We start from the raw sequence: 27,531 nt of genomic DNA, 5'->3' as shown, positions 1-27,531 counted from the left end.
CTGGTCAAAAGTTCCATGTCAAAAATACACAAAGCAGTCCTGCACGAATGTTCATCATGGTACACGTAACAATGTCTTATGTCATGATGCACTACACATGCCAAATACAGAAAACATGGGTCAGGGACAGAAACAGAAGACATTCTAGTCTATATATTTGCTTAGGGGCCAGCTGAAGGACGCCTCCGGGTGCGGGAATTTCTCGCTGCATTGAAGACCTGTTGGTGACCTTTTGCTGTTGTCTGCTCTATGGTCGGGTTGTTGTCTCTTTCACACATTCTCAATTTCATACATAACTAAACTCAATTGAACGGTACTTGTATCACTTCTCAAGTACTATGCTACCATTACGATTTAAAATAGATTAACGGGTGCCGCATGTGGAGCAGGATCTGCATACCCTTCCGGAGCACCTGAGATCACCCCTAGTTTTTGGTGGGGTTCGTGTTGTTTATTCTTTAGTTTTCTATGTTGTGTCATGTGTACTATTGTTTTTCTGTTTGTCTTTTTCATTTTTAGCCATGGCGTTGTCAGTTTGTTTTAGATTTACGAGTTTGACTGTCCCTTTGGTGTCTTTCGTCCCTCTTTTAATGTTCAGAGTTTATAAGACACAATATTACCTGCGATATGGAAAACTGATTTGAAGCCTTGACCAAATCGTCCAACTTTTAGTGGCTCATTTAATTTTCTCTTAAAACTGGCACCTATTTTCTTTATCCCTCTCCAATCAATATCCTTAAAGGTCTCGTCGTTGTATATACATATTCCAGGACCCTTTAAATAAAATGGATATGTTTGTTGTCCTTCATATAAATCGTGTGATAATAAAATTTATTTAGAAGAAAGCAACGCATTTGAAAGATATGTGTGCTATATCAAAACATTGTCTTTTAGAAATAACAGACTTTTGTCACAGACACGATCTGATAGAACATATACCAAATATACAAAACTTTTCATTTTATTCACTACACCGGAATGGTTTTATTTATATTTTAAATTTAATTCGACTAATACTGGTGCTATTCGATTACAGTTTTTGGACATTTACAGACCAAAATTATTCCGATGAAACAGGTATAAAAAAGTAAAATAATAAATAAACCAAACTCAAAGGAAAATGTAAAACAAAAAAGTCATTTTATGAATGATAATATCATAAGCTCAAAAAAATCAAACGGATTAAAACAAACGTTATATTTAGGACTTTGGTACAGTCATTTCCTTATGTAGAAAATAATGGATTACACCTTAAGCTAACTTATCCTCTCATATATATGACAGTCTCTAAATTCCATTATTTTGACAACTATGTGTGTGACCAAAAAAAACCGGACATAATTGGTAAATATAATAATGGTACAACAGTTAACATTGTGTTGTAATCTTAATCAATATAAAAATAAACAAAAAAAACAATGTCACCAAATTGTACAAAATGGCATGTTGACACTTATAACACAAAGCATAATAAAAAAAAAATATAGCACAATATCAAGGACAATGGCAAAAGAGTAAAGGTTAAAAAATATAAAAGATTAAACAAAAACTACACTTACGAATGCAATTAAGATGATTTACAACGTCAGTACCTATAATCTTTGTTTCAAGACAATTATGTATTATCTTGAAAGTGAAACTATTTAAAGAAAAGGACGAGATGTGATAACTACCCCTGGTTTATAAACGTTCTGTCTTGACACTGATGACATTGCATAATAGTCCAGTCAATCTAGCATAAATTTGACCCTAACCCGAAACTTTAACTTTAACGCTTCTATTCATCAGAATGTATTGATGCATTAGTTGACCGTTTATTGAATTTTTCAACATTTCAAGGTAAAAAATCCCAAATTTAATAAAAAATAATTAAGCATGTATTCTTCGTTTTGTGATTTGAAGTTTCTTTAGATAAGTAAGTTGTTGAAAAAATATGATATGAAGATATAAACAATACCAAATTTTCACATTATTTTTTTCAAAATGGTTACACAGCTTCAAATTTGCACTTTTCTTTAATGCAAAATGCATGAAAAAAATAAAACTACCCACTACACTTCGATTTTGTACATTAGCAGAAGCTTATATAATTTAGTCAAAAACAAACTTATAACCCCATCAAAGTATCATATGTAACATAAATTTCAAGAAAAACAACAAAAATCTGACCAAAAAAGACTGATTTTTGCAAGAGTTATCTTCCCTTCCAATGTTAATTTCCATAGGAAATTAAAATGCTGATTAAAGTTTTCCTCAAGTTAGATTTTATGGGACGTTTTTCTGTGTATATAAAGGGCATAATGCTATTGATTAGAACTAAAACATTTTCTGTTGCAATTAGTTTGAGGTTAAATCTTAGTTTGACTGGACTATAACGTCTGTGTAGCAGCTGCAAAATTACAGAACGAGGTGAAAACAATGTATATTTCATATGCAAGGGGTATATTGCTGCTATGGTTGAAATTTATAGTTTCAAAATTAAAAACAAAAGCCTCTCGAATGATTGAGATGACTGCGAATGTTGTATTCGACTCTAAAAATGATGCGGAGGATGCCGTGTCTTCATTTCATTCAATTCTGTAGTTCTGGACGATATATAAATGAAACCCAATTAGAAAAATTTGGATGTCTACATACTTTTTGTTTTGATTAGAATCCTGTGCTATATTACGCATTGCCTAAAATAGGCAGCACAACAGTAACTATAAAAAAGGAACTATAATTACTGATAAAACAGACGTTAAAAGTTAGGATTTTACGTTGAAAATGTGACAGGTCAACCAATATTACTTGTTTGTTAGGACAATTATGTTATATTGCTAATCTTCAGAATGTGGTAAGATGTAGTTTTCATCTTCAGTTGAAATTACAAATGAACGTGAACTGAGGCAAAAGTATTTACTAGAAATCGAAATTCAAATCTCATATACTACGTTGAGATAGTAGCAAGCCAAGCAGAATAATTTGTTTGTAAGAATAAATATATTGTTTTGCTTTCCACCAGAATGTAGGAAAATCTAGTTTGAAAGTTAATTTTAACTGAGGCAAAATTACTTACTTCAAATCAATGTTCAAATCTAATGTATCGGATAAGGGATCAAATCAAGGTAACAGAGAAAAACTTAAGAAATGACAGACTATAAACACGAACAAGATTGAGTACGTGGACAAGGTAAGCATCACTGCCATGCTTACAACATCGGCAATCCCAATCATTCGTTTTGGGTGATTTTTCTGCAGAGACAAAAACACAAATGAAGCATACCATAGTAGGCTGTTGTAGAAATATTATACGGTAATTAAGGTAATAGATCATCACAAGGATGTGATGTATCTTGTTATAGCAGACAACAACGTGTCATTAGATTACATTTTGGTGGGATTATACTGGCGACCGTGCGTACCAATGATAAAAATGACGAATTATTTTCAAAAATATGAGAAATAAATTTATTAAATCAAAACCAAACGGAAAGTCTTACCTTGAAGTATTTACTAATGTTCAAAGATTTACCAGGGTCTATAGGACGACTGTCATACATGATTTTCATACACGTAGCACCTGCATCCTCAGCATTTTGTACCATCTCCTGTTAATTATAAAATAAAAATCAATTTATCTGAATGTGTACAATTCGTTTAGATATAATTATGGAATCAAGCTATTCTTCTTCTTCTTTCTGTGGTCTTTAGAGAATGCTTCATTATGAATGTTCAGTATGAATACTCGGAGCATAATCTACGAAAGTCAATATAGTATAGGTGTTACTATCACTGGCGGTTAGCTTATATCAAGTACATGATTTATGCTTTTAGGGGTATTTGCTATCCACATGATAGTGCATACAACCTTTGATTTGACAATTATATGAAAAAGATGTACACAACAAATTATTTAAAACGGTTTATCTTTATAACATACAGTTTTACAATTAGTTCATCTCTCATAGGACATTGTGAGACTATTTTATGATTAGAACTAAGATGGCATCGTGTAAACTAGACAGAAAGTTGATACTTATTTTGGAATTAAGTGAAGAAAGTTATTTATGATTTGTTTTCTAAAAAAAACTCACTCGAAGAATCTGCGAACCATCTGGGTAGTCATCAAGTATGTTTTGTAATCCTTCTAACAGTGTTTCATTTTCCATTTGTTGAGGTGTTCCAACAACTTTGGGCAAATAACCTGCATTTTGATAAATGAAAAGTTTAACAAACAAGTTTAGATATTTACCGTGTGTGTAATAACATAATCAACACAATTCGGGTGCCACATGAGGAGCAATATCTGCATCTGCTTACCCTTCCAGAGTACGTCATATCATTCCCCCGCTTTTGGTAGGGTTTGCGTTGCCAAGTCTTTAGTTTTCTATGTTGTGTCTTGTGTACTGATATTTGTCTGTTTGTCTTTTTCTTTTTTATCCATGGCGTTGTCAGTTAATTTTCTATTTTTGAGTTTGACTGTTCCTCTAATATCGTACGCGCCTCTTTTAAAACAAACCCATATTTACTAAATAACTAGAAAGACGATCCTACTTACCTCCCTTTCCTGTCGACAAAGACATAGTGTTGTCCTGTTCTCTGTTCTGTCTCTTTTTACATCATTTTATCATCACCTGAAATTATATCATTAATTTTTAGCATTAATATAAACTTGAAGTGTAATTTGATATTGTTTTAATTTAGTTCAGTTTGGTACAACCTATAAAATTGATGTATGTTCATGAATTGCTTTCAAAGTAGTCTTGCATGGTAGAAATTCTGATTTCATTAATGATCTCCATGCTATGTTGATGATGTAAATTTACACGTTCCGCTTATTTGTTAGTTAGATTTCCTTATCTTTCGATGTTTTGGAAATGGACATTCCTGGAGAAGATACTTGAAGAAAAGTGTTTAGGAAAAAAAGTCTTTTTATACAGTTCTTTTACATACTTGTTGTTTATACAATGAGGAGACAGACTCGTCCTGAATATGCATGAAATATTTGCCACTGGACGTAAAGCATCCAACAATCAATCAATCCTACAATGAGGAGAACCTATTATTAGTATTTTGGAAAATTGGTATTGTCAAATATGAGTTTCGAATCACAATAAGACACTTTTTGCAAGTAAATAGAGCACAACAGCTAGAAACACTAAGTAAATCTTAAAATATACCTGTAAATCATTGGCGTTACTGTCAGTGGTGAGACCATTTTTTATAAAATAACACCAATGACCAGTTTAGTTACACCACTGAATATATATTGACAATCAGCATTTTTTGTGTTTCTTTCATGTTTAACAAGCGAAACGTCATATTATTTTTGAAAAACAATACTTTTTTAACAATTTGGTTTAATAATATCATGTACAACATATACAGAGTTTTCTCAAATTGATGTATGCTGGTAACACCAATGACACTATTTAGTAACACTATTGACAGTTTTTGTTATTGATGTTATGTTATATAATTTGAGATTTTTTAGCCTGAGAATTATTTTTTCATTTTTTCTTTTGCTCGATGTTCTTAGCTCTGTTTTCAGTACTTAATAAACGACAAATTGAGAATGTGTTGTCAATGGTGATACTTTTGTGTCATTGGTGTTACTGAATGATCAGTGGTGTAACTGTATAAAAATACAATAGTTTTTAATTTCTATTAACAAATGAAAGTGTTTCGTGTCGTATACGGAGGATAAGCATTATTCTAATCATTCAGTCTTCTACATTTTACATATAATTTCAGTTTAAGGGTATTTTTTAATATAAAAAACTGCAATAATTTAGACAGCTAAATTGTATACAACAATTTATTCTGAAATTTATGTTTAAATAGAATGCATAGATATATGAATAATGTCAATAAGTAGTAATTTTAACCTTTACAACAAATTGGAACAGTTGTTTGATCTTTAACAATGATATTTAGAACCTAAATGCATGATTTAAATTTGGTAACATCATTGACATTCTTCTTTCAAAGAATGACATAAAATTGTTAAGATTGAAGGAACTCTTCATTTTTCCCATTGCATGTTTCTGAATATAGTTGCTACTTTACTTTAGAATAGAGGGACACATTTAAATATTTTAAACAATGACATCATTTTTCCACATATACCCTAATCGAAATTTGCATGTTTTTTTTATAATGACCCAAATGAGAAATGTGACGTTAACGTTGATAATTACTCAAACTTATGAGAGCCTCTAGAGCATTTGCATTATTCACGTATCAGGATACGTGCACGGATCGACGTATACGTATCGAACAGATTTGCTTAATATAATTATTTTACCCCGATCTCAATTAAAATTTAATGCATTATAAAATATTTTCATCGGGACCAACTTGCCATAATTTATTCTTTCCTTATATATACGTGTTATACGATAAGTCGATACGGATACGCCAGCAAATACTTGATTAATGCAAATGCTCTAATACTTAATTAATCCAAATGCTCTATTTATACGATAAACTCATCATAGATACCAGAATTAAAACTTTGTTTGACAGACTCGTGTTTCGTCCACAAAAGACTCATCAGCGACGTTCGAATAAAAAAGTCAAAAGGCCAAATAAGCCCGAAGTGCCGAGAAAATACTTATTCTATTCGATAAATTCAAATCTTTTTAAACAGTTACTAGTAATTTATAATTATGACCAAATCAATAATAAAATGTGAAAACGAATGTGTTCACTACTGTTTGGCGATACCGTGTGGGAAAAAAAGTAACCAGCAGAAGCATTGATCAAGTGTTTATAAAAAAAAACCACTCATTTTAAATACCAGGATTAGCAATTTGTACGTCAGAAGTTCATTTATAACAGAACCATGATATGAGGTTTTACATGGACATGAATTAGGGGCAACAGTAGTATCCCGATACTCCAATATCATAAATGAATTCCGAATATACGAATAAAGGTAAAAACAAACATTGAAACCAAAACAGCAATTGACCGGGATCGTCAACAAGGTTATTGTTTCGTGATATGAGTGCATGATCTGTCATGCTTATCCCATGGAAATTGGGCACAATAAGTATTGTTCAATTACAGATGAGATCTAAGACTTCTCCAGAGATTTGAACTTTGCTTCAGACGCGCGTTTCGTCTACGAAAGACTCATCAGTAAGTCAGTGACGCTCGAATCAAAATATGTTAAAGGCCACATACAGTACGAAGTTGAAGAGCATTGAGCAGCAAAACTTCTTTCAATCCTCCTTCCTCATAACTCAGTTGTACCAGTCTTTGTGACAATGGCACATCCCTGTTTATGAATTCAGTATTATGTGAATGTTATTCACGAATTACTAGAAACATGAACACGCATTATGATGAAAGAGCCTATGATACTGCTTGGAAATGGGAAGTGGGCAAATAGTTTACCCTTTATGATCAGCGGGATTTTAGTTAGATAGGGACAATGAACTTAAGCAATCGGGAGCAGGACCTGAGGACGATGCAGATACATCGAACACTGTTTAAGTATTACATTATAACGTCAAATCAATTTTAATTCTTTCATTCCAATAAATTACTGTAGTCCAGTAAAACTAAAAATTTTAACCTTGAACAAAACACTAAATATACAAAGAAAAAATTCCCTTAAAATCTAACTGAGGAAAACTCAAAATCAGCATTTTAAATTTTTTATGGAAATTAACATTGGAAGGGGAGATAGCTCCGCAAAAATGACTCTTCATTCGTCAGTTTTTGTTGTTGATTTTCTTAACATTTATGTAAATTATGATACTTTGATTGGGTTATAAGTTCGTATTTAACTATATTACACATTCCTCTGCTCATAAAATGTACAAAACCGAAGTGTTATGGGTATTTTTATTTTTTTGTGTGCATTTTTCATTAAAGAAATTGCAAGTTTGTGGCTGTATCACCATTTTGAAAACAATAATGTAAAAATTTGGTATTGTTTACATCTGTATTTTATATTTGTTCAGCATCTCCCTTGTTAAAAGAAAATTTAAACCACAAAAAGAAGAATATACATGTTTTATGTTTAATTACTTTTATTAAATTTGAGATTCTTTACCTTGACATGTTGTAAACTTCAATAAATGAATTTTCAATGAATTAAGAAATCTAGAGTGTAGCTTGATAAAAGATATGAAAAGACATTGACAGTTGTTTGTTATATCATTAAGACGGCTAAAAAATCAAGAATTAATATATTCTGTATATTCTGTATATATTTGGGATATAATGCTAAAGATTAAAATTTTAAAATCTTCTGTTGCAAGTACTTTAAGGTTAGGTCAAATTTATGCTAGATTGACTGGACTACTAGATATCATACTTTAAATGTGGCTCTATTGTGACTCAGTATAGCAAAATTGTCTAGTCTATATTGTGGTAGAGTGTTTAGCATTAATATTTATTTTCTTTTAAAATAATTAATATTAATTAGTAGTTTTATTATATGTTTATTAAGAGTTCATCAATTCTTCTATTCTCTTATTTCTTCTTAGTACAATTCTACTCTATTTTTCTGGTTCATTAGTCAGTCAGTCATGTGTCATATTATCTTGTCTACTATTGGTCACAGTCATTGAGTTCATAGTTTTTGCCACTCTTTTTGATATACTTTGAGAGAAAGCTTTACATGTAGCAGCCATATTTAAAATAGTTATATAGTTTATATTCTGGACACTTATTCCATATTAATCAGGTCAGTTACTAATATTTCTAAGTCTTTAATATTTGCACAGTATTCCTTTAGTTTGAATCTGAGAGAAAATGTATTTTGAATAAGTCAGAATGATTGTGCATGAATGATAGATATTTTATTTTAAAGAAGTATTTCCATGAACTCAGAGAAATAATATATCATAGATATATTATTGATACATGTATTGGTACAGTTATTTTATTATTATAAAAGGTCTAAAGTAATGTTTGCTGAACATTAAACTTATTGTGTATATAAATGCTAGCTGATATAGTTAGTTAATTTGACTTATGTAGGTTATATTTGTATTTTAACAGGACCAGAATATCTTCATATTATATTAATCTGGTGATGTTTCCAAACAGGAGATAGACCTTTGTACCATATACATGGTAAGATCAGTGTTACATGTATTTTTAGTTTACTGTATTGTCTGTGTTTGTCTATTTAATTTTAGTTCAGTATATGTATTGTTTGTGTCTTGTGAATAGTAGTTACCTGTATGTCAATTATTAAATGTAAACATTATAGTAAGAAATTGTAGTTCATTCATAAATCTATGAATGAGTAGCGTAATACAATTGGACATATGTAGTAATTAATCCTGACTTGGTTTATAATTGAATTTAATTGAATTCATATAATTATAATATACACTTAAATAGTATTGGTTGTATTCTTACAGAAAAGAGCTAGTTTATTGTATTTTATACATGTACTTTCCGTTTTATGATTTAGAGTTATATCCCTTTGTACACTGTACTGTCTATGTATTTACGTTTTGTTATTTGTGTACTTTCAGGGTTGATTTATTTATGTCGTATGAATAAATGAATAATTAAACTTGACGAATCCTTTTATTCTGTCCAAGAACCCTATTACAATATGAGTGTATATGTTCCGGACCATTTGAGTATTTGGACCATACGTGTATGATCATGACCATATGCATATATACTCATATGGTCGGGGTAATTTTAAACACTCTGTAACAGTTTACTTTCAATACTTCTAAACCCTTCATATGGTATGATCGTTCATTAAAAAGACGCTATCATGTGGGTAATTTTATTATTATATCAAAATAAAACGATTAGCCAAATAAAAATTAGAAGTTTAAAACAGTTAAGTTTCCCTACTTGTCAAAACTATAATAAACACATTTTATACCGATGGTCATTACCGATAGTCTATACCGATTTGTTATTACGAGAAAATGGCAATATGTCGACTTAAAAAAATAAATTCCTAAAATTTCTTAATGAACTGTTACACAAGAAGTCACTGGAAAGTAACATAGTTTAATAAGTTATCTTGTGAGTATTGTGTATTGCAGTCATGCTACGATATTTGAGATCCAGACCGTCTTGAAAACACCGTAGACATATCGGAATGCCAAAAGACATCGGTATCACTGTACGCTGATAGCTTAGGTTAGCTTTTCACCCGCAAAAAAAAAATGTGTAAATGAAAAGGATCGTGCACAACCAAGACTTGCAAATGCAAAAAAAGCTATGATACCGTGTGGAAGTAAGTGTCACCCCAAGCCTACATGCAAGAATGTAATATGCGATGAAAACTAACTATGGCATCAATATCTCTTTTTTACGTAATATTTGATTTATAAAAATAATACATTGTATTGTAACCATCATTGTTTTTTAAGATAAAGTTTTTGTATTATTAAAACGTGTATAATGTAAATTTAAAAAAAATACCTATATAGTCCATATACTCATATGGTCCGGCCCGTTAATAAGCAAACGAGTATCATACTCATATTGTCGGACCATACGCGTATGGTCGGACCATATGAGTATACGCGTATGGTCATGGCATATGGTCATGACCATACGCGTATGGTCCAAATACTCATATGGTCCGGAACATATATATATCAGGTAGAAAAAAAATGGCGTCATCCATTTTGGATATCTTCCATGGGTCATTGTTTAAAAATGTCGAATTTTGTAAGTATCGAATGTAACTTAAGTGCCAGTCTTTGTAAGAATCAGGCAATTTAGGTAAAAATCAAAACATGATAAGAAAAAACCCACCGAGCTATTCATTCTATCTAATACTAAACATTATCCTGAGTTGAAAATTATTAGTCTTTCGTTTGTGTGTGTCTGGTAATATCAAATAACTTGGTTAGAAAATTGGTTAGAATGATAGCAAATCACAGAGTTATCTCCCCTTATTCGTTAATTTCTAGTGCATTTCAACCAAATTGTATCTTCTATTACCAGAACAGAAAACAAAAATAAATGTCATTTTTGTGCATAACTACATATTATGAACTGAAATCAATGTCAAATTGTGCGGGTTTTTTTGGTCATGTTTTCACCACTGCCTGATTCTTAGGCAGACTGGCACTTAAATTAGACTATCATTGCTTTGTTATTTTGAAGTCAGAAATCAGAGATCATGAAAATAATTATAGGACATGGATTCCTGATACTTTACACAAATCGGTAAACAGAACCTGAATTAAACATCTTTTGATTTCATCAAATGGACGACAATTTGTTTACTATTAATTCATAAACGCATTAGTCATACAAAGTAACATGCATGTAAACACTTAAGCTGACAACGACATTATTCAATGAAAAATAAAAATGTTTAGCATAGCATGATAAATGGAAACAAAATTCAAACATTTTGTTTGATGTTAAAAGAGAGTAGATTCCTCTTTATGAAAAATTTATTGGCTCGAAAATTTCCTTACTGATTTGACTTCTCAAGTAGTGATTAAGTTTCCTTGAATTGAATATTTGCTTTCTAACTTTCTTTTGTCATATATTTAAAGCTAATAAAATGTTTTTTTTATATATATTGTGCAATCATATTTTAACTTTCGCTTTCGGACCGGATTTCCTATGAAATACTGCAAAGGCCTATGTTATACAAAATTTTATCACTACTTATAGACCATATACATCAATTAAAAACAGTTTTTGGTCTAATAATTCTGAACCAAGATTGGAATAGAACACATCTTAATAATGTCGTTATTGAATATAATTTGTAGTATAAACTATCTTTATTTTTTTTAATAACAGTTGTATACTTTTTTGTGTTTTACTGTGAGTATACTGTGTGTATGTTTTTTAAACATTGGTTAGAGGGACAGGAGAAGGATTGAGATCTCGCAAAACATGTTAAATCCCGCCACGTTTTGCACCTGTCCCAAGTCAGGAGTCTCTGGTCTATGTTAGTCTTGTATTTTTTTTTTTAACTTTCAGTTCATTTATATGTTTTGGAGTTTAGTATGACGTCCATTTTCATTGAACTAGACTAAGTACACATTTTATTGAGGGGCTGTCTGAGCTAAACCTCCAATCGCGGGATTTTCTCGCTGCATTGATTTTGTCGGGTTGTTGTCTCTTTGCCATATTCCCCATTTCCATTCTCAATTTTATAAGTAACTCTATGAAAAACCTGTGTTTCATATATTTTGGCATTTTAGCTTTTTTTTTTTTATAATTTCCCTATTATTGTTCAGTTATTTTCAATGTATGTGAAGTTAGCAGCCGGTTCGTTATTCGTTATTCGATATTCAATATCCAACCGGCTGCTAGCAGCCAGTTTGATATTCAAAATTTAGTGAAAAATCATAAGAAAATTAAATACTTGAAATTATAAAAAGCACGATTTTCATAGTCAAACGGACTGATAAGATACGTAGGAATCATTAAATGACCTTTTCAAGCTGTCGAAATATCTCGTTGTCCTCGAATATAAACCCTTTTCCGTGCGACTTATTTGTCTGTATGTAATATAGAGTTTTGTCATAGAAACGACTTCAAAGATATACTTTTGTGTATAATGTTTCTTACGACAAAAAGAAAAACCAATAACTCTAGAAATATTTTTAACTATAAATAGAAATATATATGGGAAGCCGAAAAAAAAATTTCAGTCCAAAAATGTCCAAATTTTAGGACAAAGGGCACAGGGTGATGGTGAGAGCCCCCTGATCTCTCAATCTTTCTAATATTTGACAGACATTTAGTCAATAGGTAGATACAAACGTGACTAAAAGGACTTTGGGTACTCTTCCTGTCTTCTATGTTTACGGAGCGCCCAAAGTGCCAGTTGGATATTCAAATTATGTAGCGAAAACCTACCCGAGACCGCATAAATGAGGTTGAGATCCCCCTGGTCTTTCAATGTCTATAAAATTCAACCAAATCATTGACTCTGTATATATAAAGATTGTATTAGATGGAGTTTCCAGAAAAACGTCATCTTCAATATCTACGGAGGGCTAAGATTGTCACTTTTCAGTCAAAAAATGTCCAAATTTTAGGACAAAGGGCACAGGGTGATGGTGAGAGCCCCCTGATCTCTCAATCTTTCTAATATTTGACAGACATTTAGTCAATAGGTAGATACAAACGTGACTAAAAGGACTTTGGGTACTCTTCCTGTCTTCTATGTTTACGGAGCGCCCAAAGTGCCAGTTGGATATTCAAATTATATAGCGAAAACCTACCCGAGACCGCTTAAATGAGGTTGAGATCCCCCTGGTCTTTCAATGTCTATAAAATTCAACCAAATCATTGACTCTGTATATATAAAGATTGTATTAGATGGAGTTTCCAGAAAAACGTCATCTTCAATATCTACGGAGGGCTAAGATTGTCACTTTTCAGTCAAAAAATGTCCAAATTTTAGGACAAAGGGCACAGGGTGATGGTGAGAGCCCCCTGATCTCTCAATCTTTCTAATATTTGACAGACATTTAGTCAATAGGTAGATACAAACGTGACTAAAAGGACTTTGGGTACTCTTCCTGTCTTCTATGTTTACGGAGCGCCCAAAGTGCCAGTTGGATATTCAAATTATATAGCGAAAACCTACCCGAGACCGCTTAAATGAGGTTGAGATCCCCCTGGTCTTTCAATGTCTATAAAATTCAACCAAATCATTGACTCTGTATATATAAAGATTGTATTAGATGGAGTTTCCAGAAAAACGTCATCTTCAATATCTACGGAGGGCTAAGATTGTCACTTTTCAGTCAAAAAATGTCCAAATTTTAGGACAAAGGGCACAGGGTGATGGTGAGAGCCCCCTGATCTCTCAATCTTTCCAATATTTGACAGACATTTAGTCAATAGGTAGATACAAACGTGACTAAAAGGACTTTGGGTACACTTCCTGTCTTCTATGTTTACGGTGCGCCCAAAGTGCCAGTTGGATATTCAAAATATATAGCGAAAACCTACCCGAGACCGCTTAAATGAGGTTGAGACCCCCCTGGTCTTTCAATGTCTATAAAATTCAACCAAATCATTGACTCTGTATATATAAAGATTGTATTAGATGGAGTTTCCAGAAAAACGTCATCTTCAATATCTACGGAGGGCTAAGATTGTCACTTTTCAGTCAAAAAATGTCCAAATTTTAGGACAAAGGGCACAGGGTGATGGTGAGAGCCCCCTGATCTCTCAATCTTTCTAATATTTGACAGACATTTAGTCAATAGGTAGATACAAACGTGACTAAAAGGACTTTGGGTACTCTTCCTGTCTTCTATGTTTACGGAGCGCCCAAAGTGCCAGTTGGATATTCAAATTATATAGCGAAAACCTACCCGAGACCGCTTAAATGAGGTTGAGATCCCCCTGGTCTTTCAATGTCTATAAAATTCAACCAAATCATTGACTCTGTATATATAAAGATTGTATTAGATGGAGTTTCCAGAAAAACGTCATCTTCAATATCTACGGAGGGCTAAGATTGTCACTTTTCAGTCAAAAAATGTCCAAATTTTAGGACAAAGGGCACAGGGTGATGGTGAGAGCCCCCTGATCTCTCAATCTTTCTAATATTTGACAGACATTTAGTCAATAGGTAGATACAAACGTTACTAAAAGGACTTTGGGTATTCTTCCTGTCTTCTATGTTTACGGAGCGCCCAAAGTGCCAGTTGGATATTCAAATTATGTAGCGAAAACCTACCCGAGACCGCTTAAATGAGGTTGAGATCCCCCTGGTCTTTCAATGTCTATAAAATTCAACCAAATCATTGACTCTGTATATATAAAGATTGTATTAGATGGAGTTTCCAGAAAAACGTCATCTTCAATATCTACGGAGGGCTAAGATTGTCACTTTTCAGTCAAAAAATGTCCAAATTTTAGGACAAAGGGCACAGGGTGATGGTGAGAGCCCCCTGATCTCTCAATCTTTCTAATATTTGACAGACATTTAGTCAATAGGTAGATACAAACGTGACTAAAAGGACTTTGGGTACACTTCCTGTCTTCTATGTTTACGGAGCGCCCAAAGTGCCAGTTGGATATTCAAAATATATAGCGAAAACCTACCCGAGATCGCTTAAATGAGGTTGAGACCCCCCTGGTCTTTCAATGTCTATAAAATTCAACCAAATCATTGACTCTGTATATATAAAGATTGTATTAGATGGAGTTTCCAGAAAAACGTCATCTTCAATATCTACGGAGGGCTAAGATTGTCACTTTTCAGTCAAAAAATGTCCAAATTTTAGGACAAAGGGCACAGGGTGATGGTGAGAGCCCCCTGATCTCTCAATCTTTCTAATATTTGACAGACATTTAGTCAATAGGTAGATACAAACGTGACTAAAAGGACTTTGGGTACTCTTCCTGTCTTCTATGTTTACGGAGCGCCCAAAGTGCCAGTTGGATATTCAAATTATATAGCGAAAACCTACCTGAGACCGCTTAAATGAGGTTGAGATCCCCCTGGTCTTTCAATGTCTATAAAATTCAACCAAATCATTGACTCTGTATATATAAAGATTGTATTAGATGGAGTTTCCAGAAAAACGTCATCTTCAATATCTACGGAGGGCTAAGATTGTCACTTTTCAGTCAAGAAATGTCCAAATTTTAGGACAAAGGGCACAGGGTGATGGTGAGAGCCCCCTGATCTCTCAATCTTTCTAATATTTGACAGACATTTAGTCAATAGGTAGATACAAACGTGACTAAAAGGACTTTGGGTACACTTCCTGTCTTCTATGTTTACGGAGCGCCCAAAGTGCCAGTTGGATATTCAAAATATATAGCGAAAACCTACCCGAGATCGCTTAAATGAGGTTGAGACCCCTGGTCTTTCAATGTCTATAAAATTCAACCAAATCATTGACTCTGTATATATAAAGATTGTATTAGATGGAGTTTCCAGAAAAACGTCATCTTCAATATCTACGGAGGGCTAAGATTGTCACTTTTCAGTCAAAAAATGTCCAAATTTTAGGACAAAGGGCACAGGGTGATGGTGAGAGCCCCCTGATCTCTCAATCTTTCTAATATTTGACAGACATTTAGTCAATAGGTAGATACAAACGTGACTAAAAGGACTTTGTGTACACTTCCTGTCTTCTATGTTTACGGAGCGCCCAAAGTGCCAGTTGGATATTCAAAATATATAGCGAAAACCTACCCGAGATCGCTTAAATGAGGTTGAGACCCCCCTGGTCTTTCAATGTCTATAAAATTCAACCAAATCATTGACTCTGTATATATAAAGATTATATTAGATGGAGTTTCCAGAAAAACGTCATCTTCAATATCTACGGAGGGCTAAGATTGTCACTTTTCAGTCAAAAAATGTCCAAATTTTAGGACAAAGGGCACAGGGTGATGGTGAGAGCCCCCTGATCTCTCAATCTTTCTAATATTTGACAGACATTTAGTCAATAGGTAGATACAAACGTGACTAAAAGGACTTTGGGTACTCTTCCTGTCTTCTATGTTTACGGAGCGCCCAAAGTGCCAGTTGGATATTCAAATTATATAGCGAAAACCTACCCGAGACCGCTTAAATGAGGTTGAGATCCCCCTGGTCTTTCAATGTCTATAAAATTCAACCAAATCATTGACTCTGTATATATAAAGATTGTATTAGATGGAGTTTCCAGAAAAACGTCATCTTCAATATCTACGGAGGGCTAAGATTGTCACTTTTCAGTCAAAAAATGTCCAAATTTTAGGACAAAGGGCACAGGGTGATGGTGAGAGCCCCCTGATCTCTCAATCTTTCTAATATTTGACAGACATTTAGTCAATAGGTAGATACAAACGTGACTAAAAGGACTTTGGGTACACTTCCTGTCTTCTATGTTTACGGTGCGCCCAAAGTGCCAGTTGGATATTCAACATATATAGCGAAAACCTACCCGAGACCGCTTAAATGAGGTTGAGACCCCCCTGGTCTTTCAATGTCTATAAAATTCAACCAAATCATTGACTCTGTATATATAAAGATTGTATTAGATGGAGTTTCCAGAAAAACGTCATCTTCAATATCTACGGAGGGCTAAGATTGTCACTTTTCAGTCAAAAAATGTCCAAATTTTAGGACAAAGGGCACAGGGTGATGGTGAGAGCCCCCTGATCTCTCAATCTTTCTAATATTTGACAGACATTTAGTCAATAGGTAGATACAAACGTGACTAAAAGGACTTTGGGTACACTTCCTGTCTTCTATGTTTACGGAGCGCCCAAAGTGCCAGTTGGATATTCAAAATATATAGCGAAAACCTACCCGAGACCGCTTAAATAAGGGTGAGACCCCCCTGATCTTTCAATGTCTATAAAATTTAATTAAATCATAGACTCTGTATATATGAAGGTTGTATTAGAAGGATTTCCCAGAATATTGTCATATTCGATATATATATGGAGGGCTTATATTGTCACTTTTCAGCTAAAAATTTCAGAATTTTAGGACAAAGGGCACAGGGCAATGGTGATAGCCCTCTAATCTCTCAATCTTTGTATTACTAAGCAGACATTTAGTTAATAGGTAGGCAGAAATTATAACCTTATGTTGGAAAGGGGCAACTATCCCCACTTGGGGTTGTGAGAGATTAAACAAGCAGCTGACCACCGTCTTGACAAAGAGAGACACCGATTGAGCTCGGCAAATTGTGAGCTATGGGATGAAAAAAACCCAGGCGCACCGGGTATGATTACCACGAATTTTATATATTTTGATATGGACGATAGGATCGAAAGATCAAAAGCTGGGTCTAAAAACCATTTAATCGTTGATATTGGTTTTGGGTGAAACAAAATGATTTTATTTTGGATTGTTATAAAGATTAAGACTTAGATCCAATAGCTATTAATAGCTGGAATTAGTTGTTGAAAACGTCAAAGCCCTGAGTGGTATTGCCAAAATGAACCACCGCCGATGGTACTCCCGGATGAGGAGGGATCAGTTGGATCAGTTGATCGGAACGAAGACCAACATTTTTTTAGCATTGTCCCAACCCTATACTAGGAAGGATATTATCACCCAAGCCAAACAGCATGAGTTGATAGAGGTTAGCAGGATGTCGAAAGATCGACTACTGGATAAGTTACAGGAACAGATCAGAGAAAATAGGCCGCTTAAATAAGGGTGAGACCCCCCTGATCTTTCAATGTCTATAAAATTTAATTAAATCATAGACTCTGTATATATGAAGGTTGTATTAGAAGGATTTCCCAGAATATTGTCATATTCGATATATATATGGAGGGCTTATATTGTCACTTTTCAGCTAAAAAATTTCAGAATTTTAGGACAAAGGGCACAGGGCAATGGTGATAGCCCTCTAATCTCTCAATCTTTGTATTACTAAGCAGACATTTAGTTAATAGGTAGGCAGAAATTATAACCTTATGTTGGAAAGGGGCAACTATCCCCACTTGGGGTTGTGAGAGATTAACAAGCAGCTGACCACCGTCTTGACAAAGAGAGACACCGATTGAGCTCGGCAAATTGTGAGCTATGGGATGAAAAAAACCCAGGCGCACCGGGTATGATTACCACGAATTTTATATATTTTGATATGGACGATAGGATCGAAAGATCAAAAGCTGGGTCTAAAAACCATTTAATCGTTGATATTGGTTTTGGGTGAAACAAAATGATTTTATTTTGGATTGTTATAAAGATTAAGACTTAGATCCAATAGCTATTAATAGCTGGAATTAGTTGTTGAAAACGTCAAAGCCCTGAGTGGTATTGCCAAAATGAACCACCGCCGATGGTACTCCCGGATGAGGAGGGATCAGTTGGATCAGTTGATCGGAACGAAGACCAACATTTGTTTAGCGTTGTCCCAACCCTATACTAGGAAGGATATTATCACCCAAGCCAAACAGCATGAGTTGATAGAGGTTAGCAGGATGTCGAAAGATCGACTACTGGATAAGTTACAGGAACAGATCAGAGAAAATAGGAAATCATTAGGGATAAAATTGAGGTACATCCACTGAAGAAAGCCTTTAAAGATGTATTTACTACCTGAAAGATGACCACTATTATTGACATGGATGTGCATACCTTCCTTGAGGTCTCTCAGATGTCAAGAGTGGAACTTATAGACGATTGGGCATTGAAAGGATAACAAGTCAATGTGATGCTGCACTGTGAAGATTAACCCAACAGGTTAAGATGGATGATGAGAACGTGGGATACTTTCACTCGGGAAACCAGATTTTCCCCTCAACCACGGACTTGCTTGAAACCCTTGAGAAGATGGATAAAAAGATCGGAGAGAAGATTGCACAGTGGACCTCTGAAAAAAGTGACTGGACATCGAAAGCAATTGTAAAATTTCAAGTCAATATTACCAACGACCGCTGGGTAGGTCACAGTACATTGATTAGCCGGCGTGGATCAAATACAAGAAGGCTGTAATTAATGTAAAAAATAACGACGAGGAGTGTTTCAAGTGGGCCATACTTTCGGCCTTGCAGGTAGACCCAAAGCAAACGGACAGGGTTACACAGAGCTCAATCTGGTAAGCCTTAAGGATATTAATTAATTTGAGAAGGCTAATTCCACCCTGGCGGTTAATGTATTTAGAATAGATGATAGTGAAGTATACCCGCTGCACATTTCAAACATTGGTGAACAGCGGGAGAGAGAACTCAACTTACTGCTGATCCAAGGCTACATGTGCTTGAACCACGTTTATAGCAAGGAAGTTCTGGAAACCAACAAAGAGTGTTGCGTCAACCACAAGGCAGCCAAGATCAGAGCTGCCCAAAGAAGGGACATACCAGCTGACTTTTGTCAACAACACCCACCCGATGAGAGTCTATTTCGTAGTGTACGCGGACTTTGAGTGCTTTGATTTACCGATAAGGTTGAAATAAAAAACGTTAAGGTTCTGTAGCAATACACAGTTAAAAATTTAGTATCGCATTATTGCCATGGTAAATTTTTTAAATATGAAAGTTTTTGTACAAAGAAATAGATTTTTAGATAATTGAAGAATAATATAGCCTCCTTAGTGGGGTTATATAAACATTTAAATTGTTTTTAGTATGTTTTATATTGTATTTATCTGTTTGACAGTCCGTATTTTTCTATCAGTACCACCCATAGGTCCATAAATTATTGTAGTGTTTATCAACAAATATTTATCGCTCGACCTTTTCAATTCAATTTATGGAAAAACGAGCAAAAATGCATGTGTGTTTTTTTTAACCTTTCGATAGATATATGCCTATTGTTTCAGGAAAGGTACAACTGTTCAAACCAACGCTTAGGGGCGTTCAAACAAACGCTTACATGTATTCAAACCTTCACTTAGGAAGGTTCACGTCAACGCTTTAAATAAATGAACGTTTATAAAGATTACAGACCCTAAACAGTGTGAGGCGCTCGCCAGGGAGTTGCAAGAGATCAAGCGGAAGATTCAAGCCAGTAACATGAAGCCTCGCCTCGAGAAGATTGGACTCAACCCGGACCTCTCCAAGGTGTTAAGCCTGTGGTTGAGGCTCAGCGAGAGGCAGCTTCACCGATCACCTAAACGATCGTTTACCTTCCTGCAGCAGTGACAGCCCTCCAGCCTCCACCGCCCAAGTTTGACTACCCACTACCCATTGCACCACCTATAGACACCATCCTCGGACTTCGAGCACAGCAGTATTTGCAGATCAGTAACGATCCTTCGCCGACCACACCTTTGGATCTCGAACTGAAAACGATGGTATCTTCATCGGAAGCTAACCAGTTACTTCTGACGGCAATGATATTTTCGTGGATGGTGTGAGGTACAAAGTCACCCTTAACCTCTGGGAACTCATGGTGAAAAAGAAATCAGAATCTTTCGAGTCCGAAGTTTTTAAGACCTTGTCGACTATGCAGAAATCCTGAACAGTTCCGGTGCCATGTATCAAGGCAATAAACCCTCTCGAGAACCCTAAGGCGATAAAGATCTAAAAGTGTACGAAGATTGTGTCTCCCATCTAAAGCAAGATAAGCATTGTAGCGGACTTCAAACCGTGTTTCTACCCTCCGACTTTGACCAGCTCATCTATCGCTTGGATCTGTGCAACACTGCATACCGTGCTGGAAACAATGGTGTGCGCAACGCGATTATGGCAATCATCGATGCCATAAAGAAAGGTGAATACATCAGCATCAAGGAATATAAGCAACTCCATCGTAATATCCTCAATTAAGAGAGGTTTTGTTTGAAAGTATGCATACGGTGGTAGAAGTTTTTTTGACACTATCACCAGTATCGCTGGTCGCATGTTCACCTCTGCTACCAAGACATTGAAAAGTATGCCTATGAGCACTGCCACCAATGCAGCCATGATAGGAGTGGTAGGTGGTATTCGTCAACCATGTCGTTGACAAAGTGACCCGCACTCGAAAACCCATTGACCAACGCAGCAAGCCAAATCAACAGCTCAGTGTTAAACGCAGAAAGCCCAACAACCAAACCCAGTTAAACAATTTCATCTCTGGTCTTGGCATCGGTACCATCCCAACTTCCTCCAATGTTATAAAAACATACATAATGTCTGACATCCTTACAATCACAGAAGGGTTGACCTTCGATGAAAGTCTTCAAAAATATTAATACTAGGTTCACGAATTCGAACCTTAAGCCGGCGCCCAACTTACCAACTCTGGAGCGTCACTTCTGCAGACGAAAACAAGATGCAACTGTACAAAACCATCCAGAAAAAATCCACGATCCTCTGTGGATTTCGCATGAGACCGTGTGATTTCATAGCCGTTCCCCAAGCCTCATAGTTTAACTGCCGCCTAGCTGCCAATAGTGGTCGCGAAAAGCCAAGATATATTATCGTTGCCTTTCAAACCGACAGAGATAATGACAAAACTCATAATGCTTCCGTGTTCAATCGCTGTCGATTGCAAAATATCCATGTCACCCTCAAAGCTGAACGCTACTCAGCCGTCGACTTCAATGCCAGTTTTCAAGGAGGATGTAGACTTCAGAAAGAAATTCTACAACATTGACACCCTCCTTAGTAACGGTGATGTCAACCCCTCTGATTTCATTGACATATAGCCACTGTTGGTCATCGATGTAAGTCATCAGTCCGAGCGGACATCCAGATTCGAGCGGAATTCGAGCGTTATGTTCCCGCCAACACCGAAGCATTTGCACTTCCAATCTCCGTAGGAGTCCTATGCCCCCAGTTCGAATCGGTTGGTCAGTAGTTGAACGTCGTGTTTTAATAAATAAATGGACACCACACTGTTGCAGCAAATCGTCCACAACACAGACCAAAAACAAGGGTTTTCCATCCTTGTCTCTGGAAACGACAGTCGCAATTTTACTCGGTTCAACCCCCTCCCCCAACTACAATTTAAGGAATCGAACACCACATTGGGATTTAAGCTACAGCTCTACACATTTGATCGGGCAACAAATGTTACAAAGAGGGTTAATACATTGTTAGCATCAGAAGCATCAACAGCATCCTGGTGAACAGTGGCATCATCAATTGCAGCTACATACATGGCTCCCAACAGTCCACTATCTGAAGCTCCCCCCCCCGCAATCGATCCCGGGGTAAAGATCATTCAAACCCCCCAAAAATATGGTGTACTTACCCGTGATCTTGAGAACCATCAATCGCATGCAGACATACCTCACCAATCCAGACGGCGATCCTCCACAATCTCCGCAGAGAACATCTCACCATCCGCTTCCATCTTCGCGAGGCATGAATAAATAGTCTATCGAAATACGGTTTGAACTTTATAAAAGGTCAATCTAAATATCACAGAGAGCAGACAAAAAAGGTTTCCTGGTCACCATTCGTTTATCCCACACAAACCATGGTGAACACAAGATGTTGCTTACCCCGCGACAGATTGAAAAGCTCACCAAGCTTCTACAAAATGGTTCTAGTGGAAAAAAGCACTAACCAATTGAAGAAAAACATTCAAAAAGAAAGTGGATTCCTATCCATGTTAGCGGAAAGGGCAATGCGAGTCTTTCCTATGTTGGCGAACACAATTCATGTCAGCATGAGGTGTTGGAGCCCTAAGTTGTCTGTGTGAAATAGCGATCAACAATGCATTTGGACCTGGATTTTATATCAAAAGGGGTGTTTGTGTGAGCTGTGTGAAGGTGCGTGATAAAGGTCTGTATATTTTCCCTTCAACCTATAGTGACGGTTTGTATTTTAAACTAGGCCATCGATTCTACTAGGCCTAGGGTTCTGGTCTGATCTGATCTGCAGCAAACATTCCGTTCAAGAACATTCCACTTTTGATACAATCTTTATATATATAAAATCTATGATTTGATTGAATTTAATGGAAATTGAAAGACCAGGGGGGTCTCACCCTCATTTAAGCGGTCTCAGGTAGCTTTTCACTAAATATTTTGAATATCAAACTGGCACTTTGGGCGCTCCGTAAACATAAAAGACAGGACGTCTACCCAAGTTCCTTTGAGTCATGTGTGTATCTACCTATTGACTAAATGTCTGCATAAAATTAGAAAGATTGAGCAATTAGGGGGCTCTCACCATTGCCCTGTGCCCTTTGTCCTAAAATTTTGATAATTTTTAGCTGAAAAGTGACAATACAAGCCCTCCATAGATATCGAATACGACATTATTCGGGGCAATCCTTCTGATACAACCTTTATATATACAGAGTCTATGATTTGCTTAAATTTTGTGGACATTGAAAGACCAGGGGGGTCTCACCCTCATTTAAGCGGTCTCAGGTAGCTTTTCACTTTCTATTTTGAATATCCAACTGGCACTTTGTGTGCTCCGTAAACATTAAAGACAGGAAGTCTACCCAAATTCCTTTTAGTCACGTGTGTATCTACCTATTGACTAAATGTCTGCATAATATTAGAAAGATTGAGCAATTAGGGGGCTCTCACCATTGCCCTGTGCCCTTTGTTCTAAAATTTTGATAATTTTTAGCTGAAAAGTGACAATACAAGCCCTCCAAAGATATCGAATATGACATTATTCTTGGCAATCCTTCTGATACAACCTTTATGTATACAGAGTCTATGATTTACCTAAATTTTGTGGACATTGAAAGACCAGGGGGGTCTCACCCTCATTTAAGCGGTCTCAAGTAGCTTTTCACTATCTATTTTGAATATCCAACTGGCACTTTGGGCGCTCCGTAAACATTAAAGACAGAAAGTCTATCCAAATTCCTTTGAGTCATGTGTGTATCTACCTATTGACTAAATGTCTGCATAATATTAGAAAGATTGAGCAATTAGGGGGCTCTCACCATTGCCCTGTGCCCTTTGTCCTAAAATGTTGATAATTTTTAGCTGAAAAGTGACAATACAAGCCCTCCATAGATATCGAATATGACATTATTCTGGGCAATCCTTCTGATACAACCTTTATATATACAGAGTCTATGATTTACTTAAATTTTGTGGACATTGAAAGACCAGGGGGTCTTGCCCTCATTTAAGCGGTCTCAGGTAGCTTTTCACTATCTATTTTGAATATCCAACTGGCACTTTGGGCGCTCCGTAAACATTAAAGACAGGAAGTTTATCCAAATTCCTCTTAGTCACGTGTGTATCTACCTATTGACTAGATGTCTGCATAATATAAGAAATATTGAGCAATTAGGGGGCTCTCACCATTGCCCTGTGCCCTTTGTCCTAAAATTTTGATAATTTTTAGCTGAAAAGTGACAATACAAGCCCTCCATAGATATCGAATATGACATTATTCTGGGCAATCCTTCTGATAAAACCTTTATATATACAGAGTCTATGATTTACTTAAATTTTGTGGACATTGAAAGACCAGGGGGGTCTCACCCTCATTTAAGCGGTCTCAGGTAGCTTTTCACTATCTATTTTGAATATCCAACTGGCACTTTGGGCGCTCCGTAATTATTAAAGACAGGAAGTTTATCCAAAATCCTTTTAGTCACGTGTGTATCTACCTATTGATTAAATGTCTGCATAATATTAGAAAGATTGAGCAATTAGGGGGCTCTCACCATTGCCCTGTGCCCTTTGTCCTAAAATGTTGATAATTTTTAGCTGAAAAGTGACAATACAAGCCCTCCATAGATATCGAATATGACATTATTCTGGGCAATCCTTCTGATACAACCTTTATATATACAGAGTCTATGATTTACTTAAATTTTGTGGACATTGAAAGACCAGGGGGTCTTGCCCTCATTTAAGCGGTCTCAGGTAGCTTTTCACTATCTATTTTGAATATCCAACTGGCACTTTGGGCGCTCCGTAAACATTAAAGACAGGAAGTTTATCCAAATTCCTTTTAGTCACGTGTGTATCTACCTATTGACTAAATGTCTGCATAATATTAGAAAGATTGAGCAATTAGGGGGCTCTCACCATTGCCCTGTGCCCTTTGTCCTAAAATTTTGATATTTTTTTGCTGAAAAGTGACAATACAAGCCATCCATAGATATCGAATATGACATTATTCTGGGCAATCCTTCTGATACAACCCTTATATATACAGAGTCTATGATTTACTTAAATGTTGTGGACATTGAAAGACCAGGGGGGTCTCACCCTCATTTAAGCGGTCTCAAGTAGCTTTTCACTATCTATTTTGAATATCCAACTGGCACTTTGGGCGCTCCGTTAACATTAAAGACAGAAAGTCTATCCAAATTCCTTTTAGTCACGTGTGTATCTACCTATTGACTAAATGTCTGCATCATATTAGAAAGATTGAGTAATTAAGGGGCTCTCACCATTGCCCTGTGCCCTTTGTCCTAAAATTTTGATAATTTTTTGCTGAAAAGTGACAATACAAGCCCTCCATAGATATCGAATATGACATTATTCTTGGCAATCCTTCTGATACAACCTTTATATATACAGAGTCTATGATTTACTTAAATTTTGTGGACATTGAAAGACCAGGGGGGTCTCACCCTCATTTAAGCGGTCTCAGGTAGCTTTTCACTATATATTTCTTTTATGGGCTTTCCATAAATATTTCTATTTATAATCCTAATTGTTTTCTAGAGTAATCGGTTTTTGTTTTTGTTTTTTAAGAAAAATCCTGTATAAAAGTACTGTACCTCTTTGATTTTTTTTTTATTGACAACAATCTATATTACATTTAGACAAATATGCAAATTAGAAAAGGGTTTATATTTGAAAACAACGAGAATTTGCGACAGCTTGAAGAGGTCATGAAACTATCTCCTAGGTATCTTATCAGTTCTTTTAACTATAAAAATCATGCTTTTAATGTTATTAAGTATTATTCTTTTTTTTATTTTCAACTTAATTTTGAATATCGGCTGCTAACTTCACACACATTTATTTTCAAAGTAAACGAAATATATAGTAATGCTGAAAGCATTTAGACAGAACACATTTTTTATGATTATTTGATAAATTTAACCTTTTTGAGTACCTCATAATTTACCTCCATACACGCATATCAAATAGCACCAAATTTGTGTAAATATAGATAACAAATAAACAACACAGCTGTTGTTAAAACAATATCCAAACATACATACTGTATTACAAGTAAATTTCTGACCGCATTCCCGTAACGTCCTACTTGCTAGTCCATTCCTACTCATTGGTCAGTTTGAAAAGGCCAGTCTAGTTCAGTCAAGATTATTTACTGTATGGCCATATCTAAATCTGACATGAGGTTTTTGAAAAATACAACAGACAGTTTCAGTCCCTATTGATCAATTATCAATACACCCTAAACAGTAAACTATAATTCAAATCTCGTGGTTTGAAGTGTATTTAGAACTAATACAAATAGGAATATTATTCAATTCAAACACAATTTTGTCAATCAACGTTTAAGAATTCAGTTGAAAATATCTGTTGTTGATTTAAATGATTATTCATTTCTCCAATATATAATTACAAAATGAATACTTATAAATTAAAAGAAATAGAGTTAATTGACATGACAAACGTACCTTTCTATTTTCATTCAAATTCTGCATCCGAAAGAAATTTACAGTATAAAGAAGTATAGTAATATTTTATATTTTGTACTTACAATCAAACAATCAACATTAAACTTTGATCTATACAAATGGCTGCAAGACTTAATTTTTACTTTTACTTTCGAAATCAGATTTCTAAAAATCAATTACTACCGGGTACTATATAAAACAATATTTCAATGACTTGCATAATCCTTTGTAGGTTTAAAAGGATTGTATCTCCCCAACCAATCAATAAACATACCCGACCTTTCCGAGGTTACCATGTCCTTGAAGATTTGTTTGCGTTACAGTACATATTGAATTCATATTTCAAATTAAATTGATATTATTTTCAGTTAGTTAATTTTTACTGCTTGGCCTGATTTCGTTTCGTAAAATATTTTGTAAAAACATATCAATTACATAGTTATTTTACGTATATCTTAGAAAATGTGAAGAGCTATGACGAAAGACTTCCTTAACACTCATATTTCTAAACTGTTATCAAAATTACTAATGCTTCTTTTACATTTATCTCTTTCAAGTTGCTATATGAAACGTGATTATGAATAGTTTGGTCATCTCAAACAGATTTTTTTTCTCGCTTGAGCCGG

The 27,531-nt window shown here is 35.1% G+C and overlaps 1 protein-coding gene and 1 long non-coding RNA gene across 2 annotated transcripts; one reads left to right on the top strand and one right to left on the bottom strand.

The window, feature by feature from the left end:
* Positions 1–416: 416 nt before the first annotated feature.
* LOC143070906 (sacsin-like) lies at positions 417–26,606 on the bottom strand. The gene is made up of 5 exons (XM_076245008.1): positions 26,483–26,606; positions 4,541–4,616; positions 4,077–4,186; positions 3,483–3,590; positions 417–774 (listed from the first exon to the last, which is right to left on the bottom strand). The coding sequence occupies exons 2-5, from the start codon at positions 4,563–4,565 to the stop codon at positions 595–597; spliced, it is 423 nt and encodes a 140-aa protein (XP_076101123.1). The 5' UTR covers positions 4,566–4,616; positions 26,483–26,606; the 3' UTR covers positions 417–594.
* On the top strand, positions 8,370–9,569 carry LOC143070905 (uncharacterized). The gene is made up of 3 exons (XR_012976762.1): positions 8,370–8,686; positions 9,004–9,078; positions 9,489–9,569. It is a non-coding gene; the product is annotated as an uncharacterized LOC143070905 (long non-coding RNA).
* Positions 26,607–27,531: the final 925 nt, after the last annotated feature.

The sequence above is a fragment of the Mytilus galloprovincialis genome, chromosome 4 (assembly GCF_965363235.1).
Source record: "Mytilus galloprovincialis chromosome 4, xbMytGall1.hap1.1, whole genome shotgun sequence".
In the NCBI taxonomy this organism is placed as follows: domain Eukaryota; kingdom Metazoa; phylum Mollusca; class Bivalvia; order Mytilida; family Mytilidae; genus Mytilus; species Mytilus galloprovincialis.
This window is presented reverse-complemented; position numbering and strand designations above follow the sequence as displayed.

Bases quoted from the DNA above. Each gene is read 5' to 3' on its own strand.
- LOC143070906 (XM_076245008.1), bottom strand. From the start codon at position 4,565: ATGTCTTTGTCGACAGGAAAGGGAG. The intron at 3,591-4,076 runs GTGAGTTTTTTT...TATAATTAACAG, and splicing joins ATGGTTCGCAGATTCTTCGA to GAGATGGTACAAAATGCTGA. The intron at 775-3,482 runs GTAAGACTTTCC...TTTTATTTAAAG, and splicing joins ACATTAGTAAATACTTCAAG to GGTCCTGGAATATGTATATA.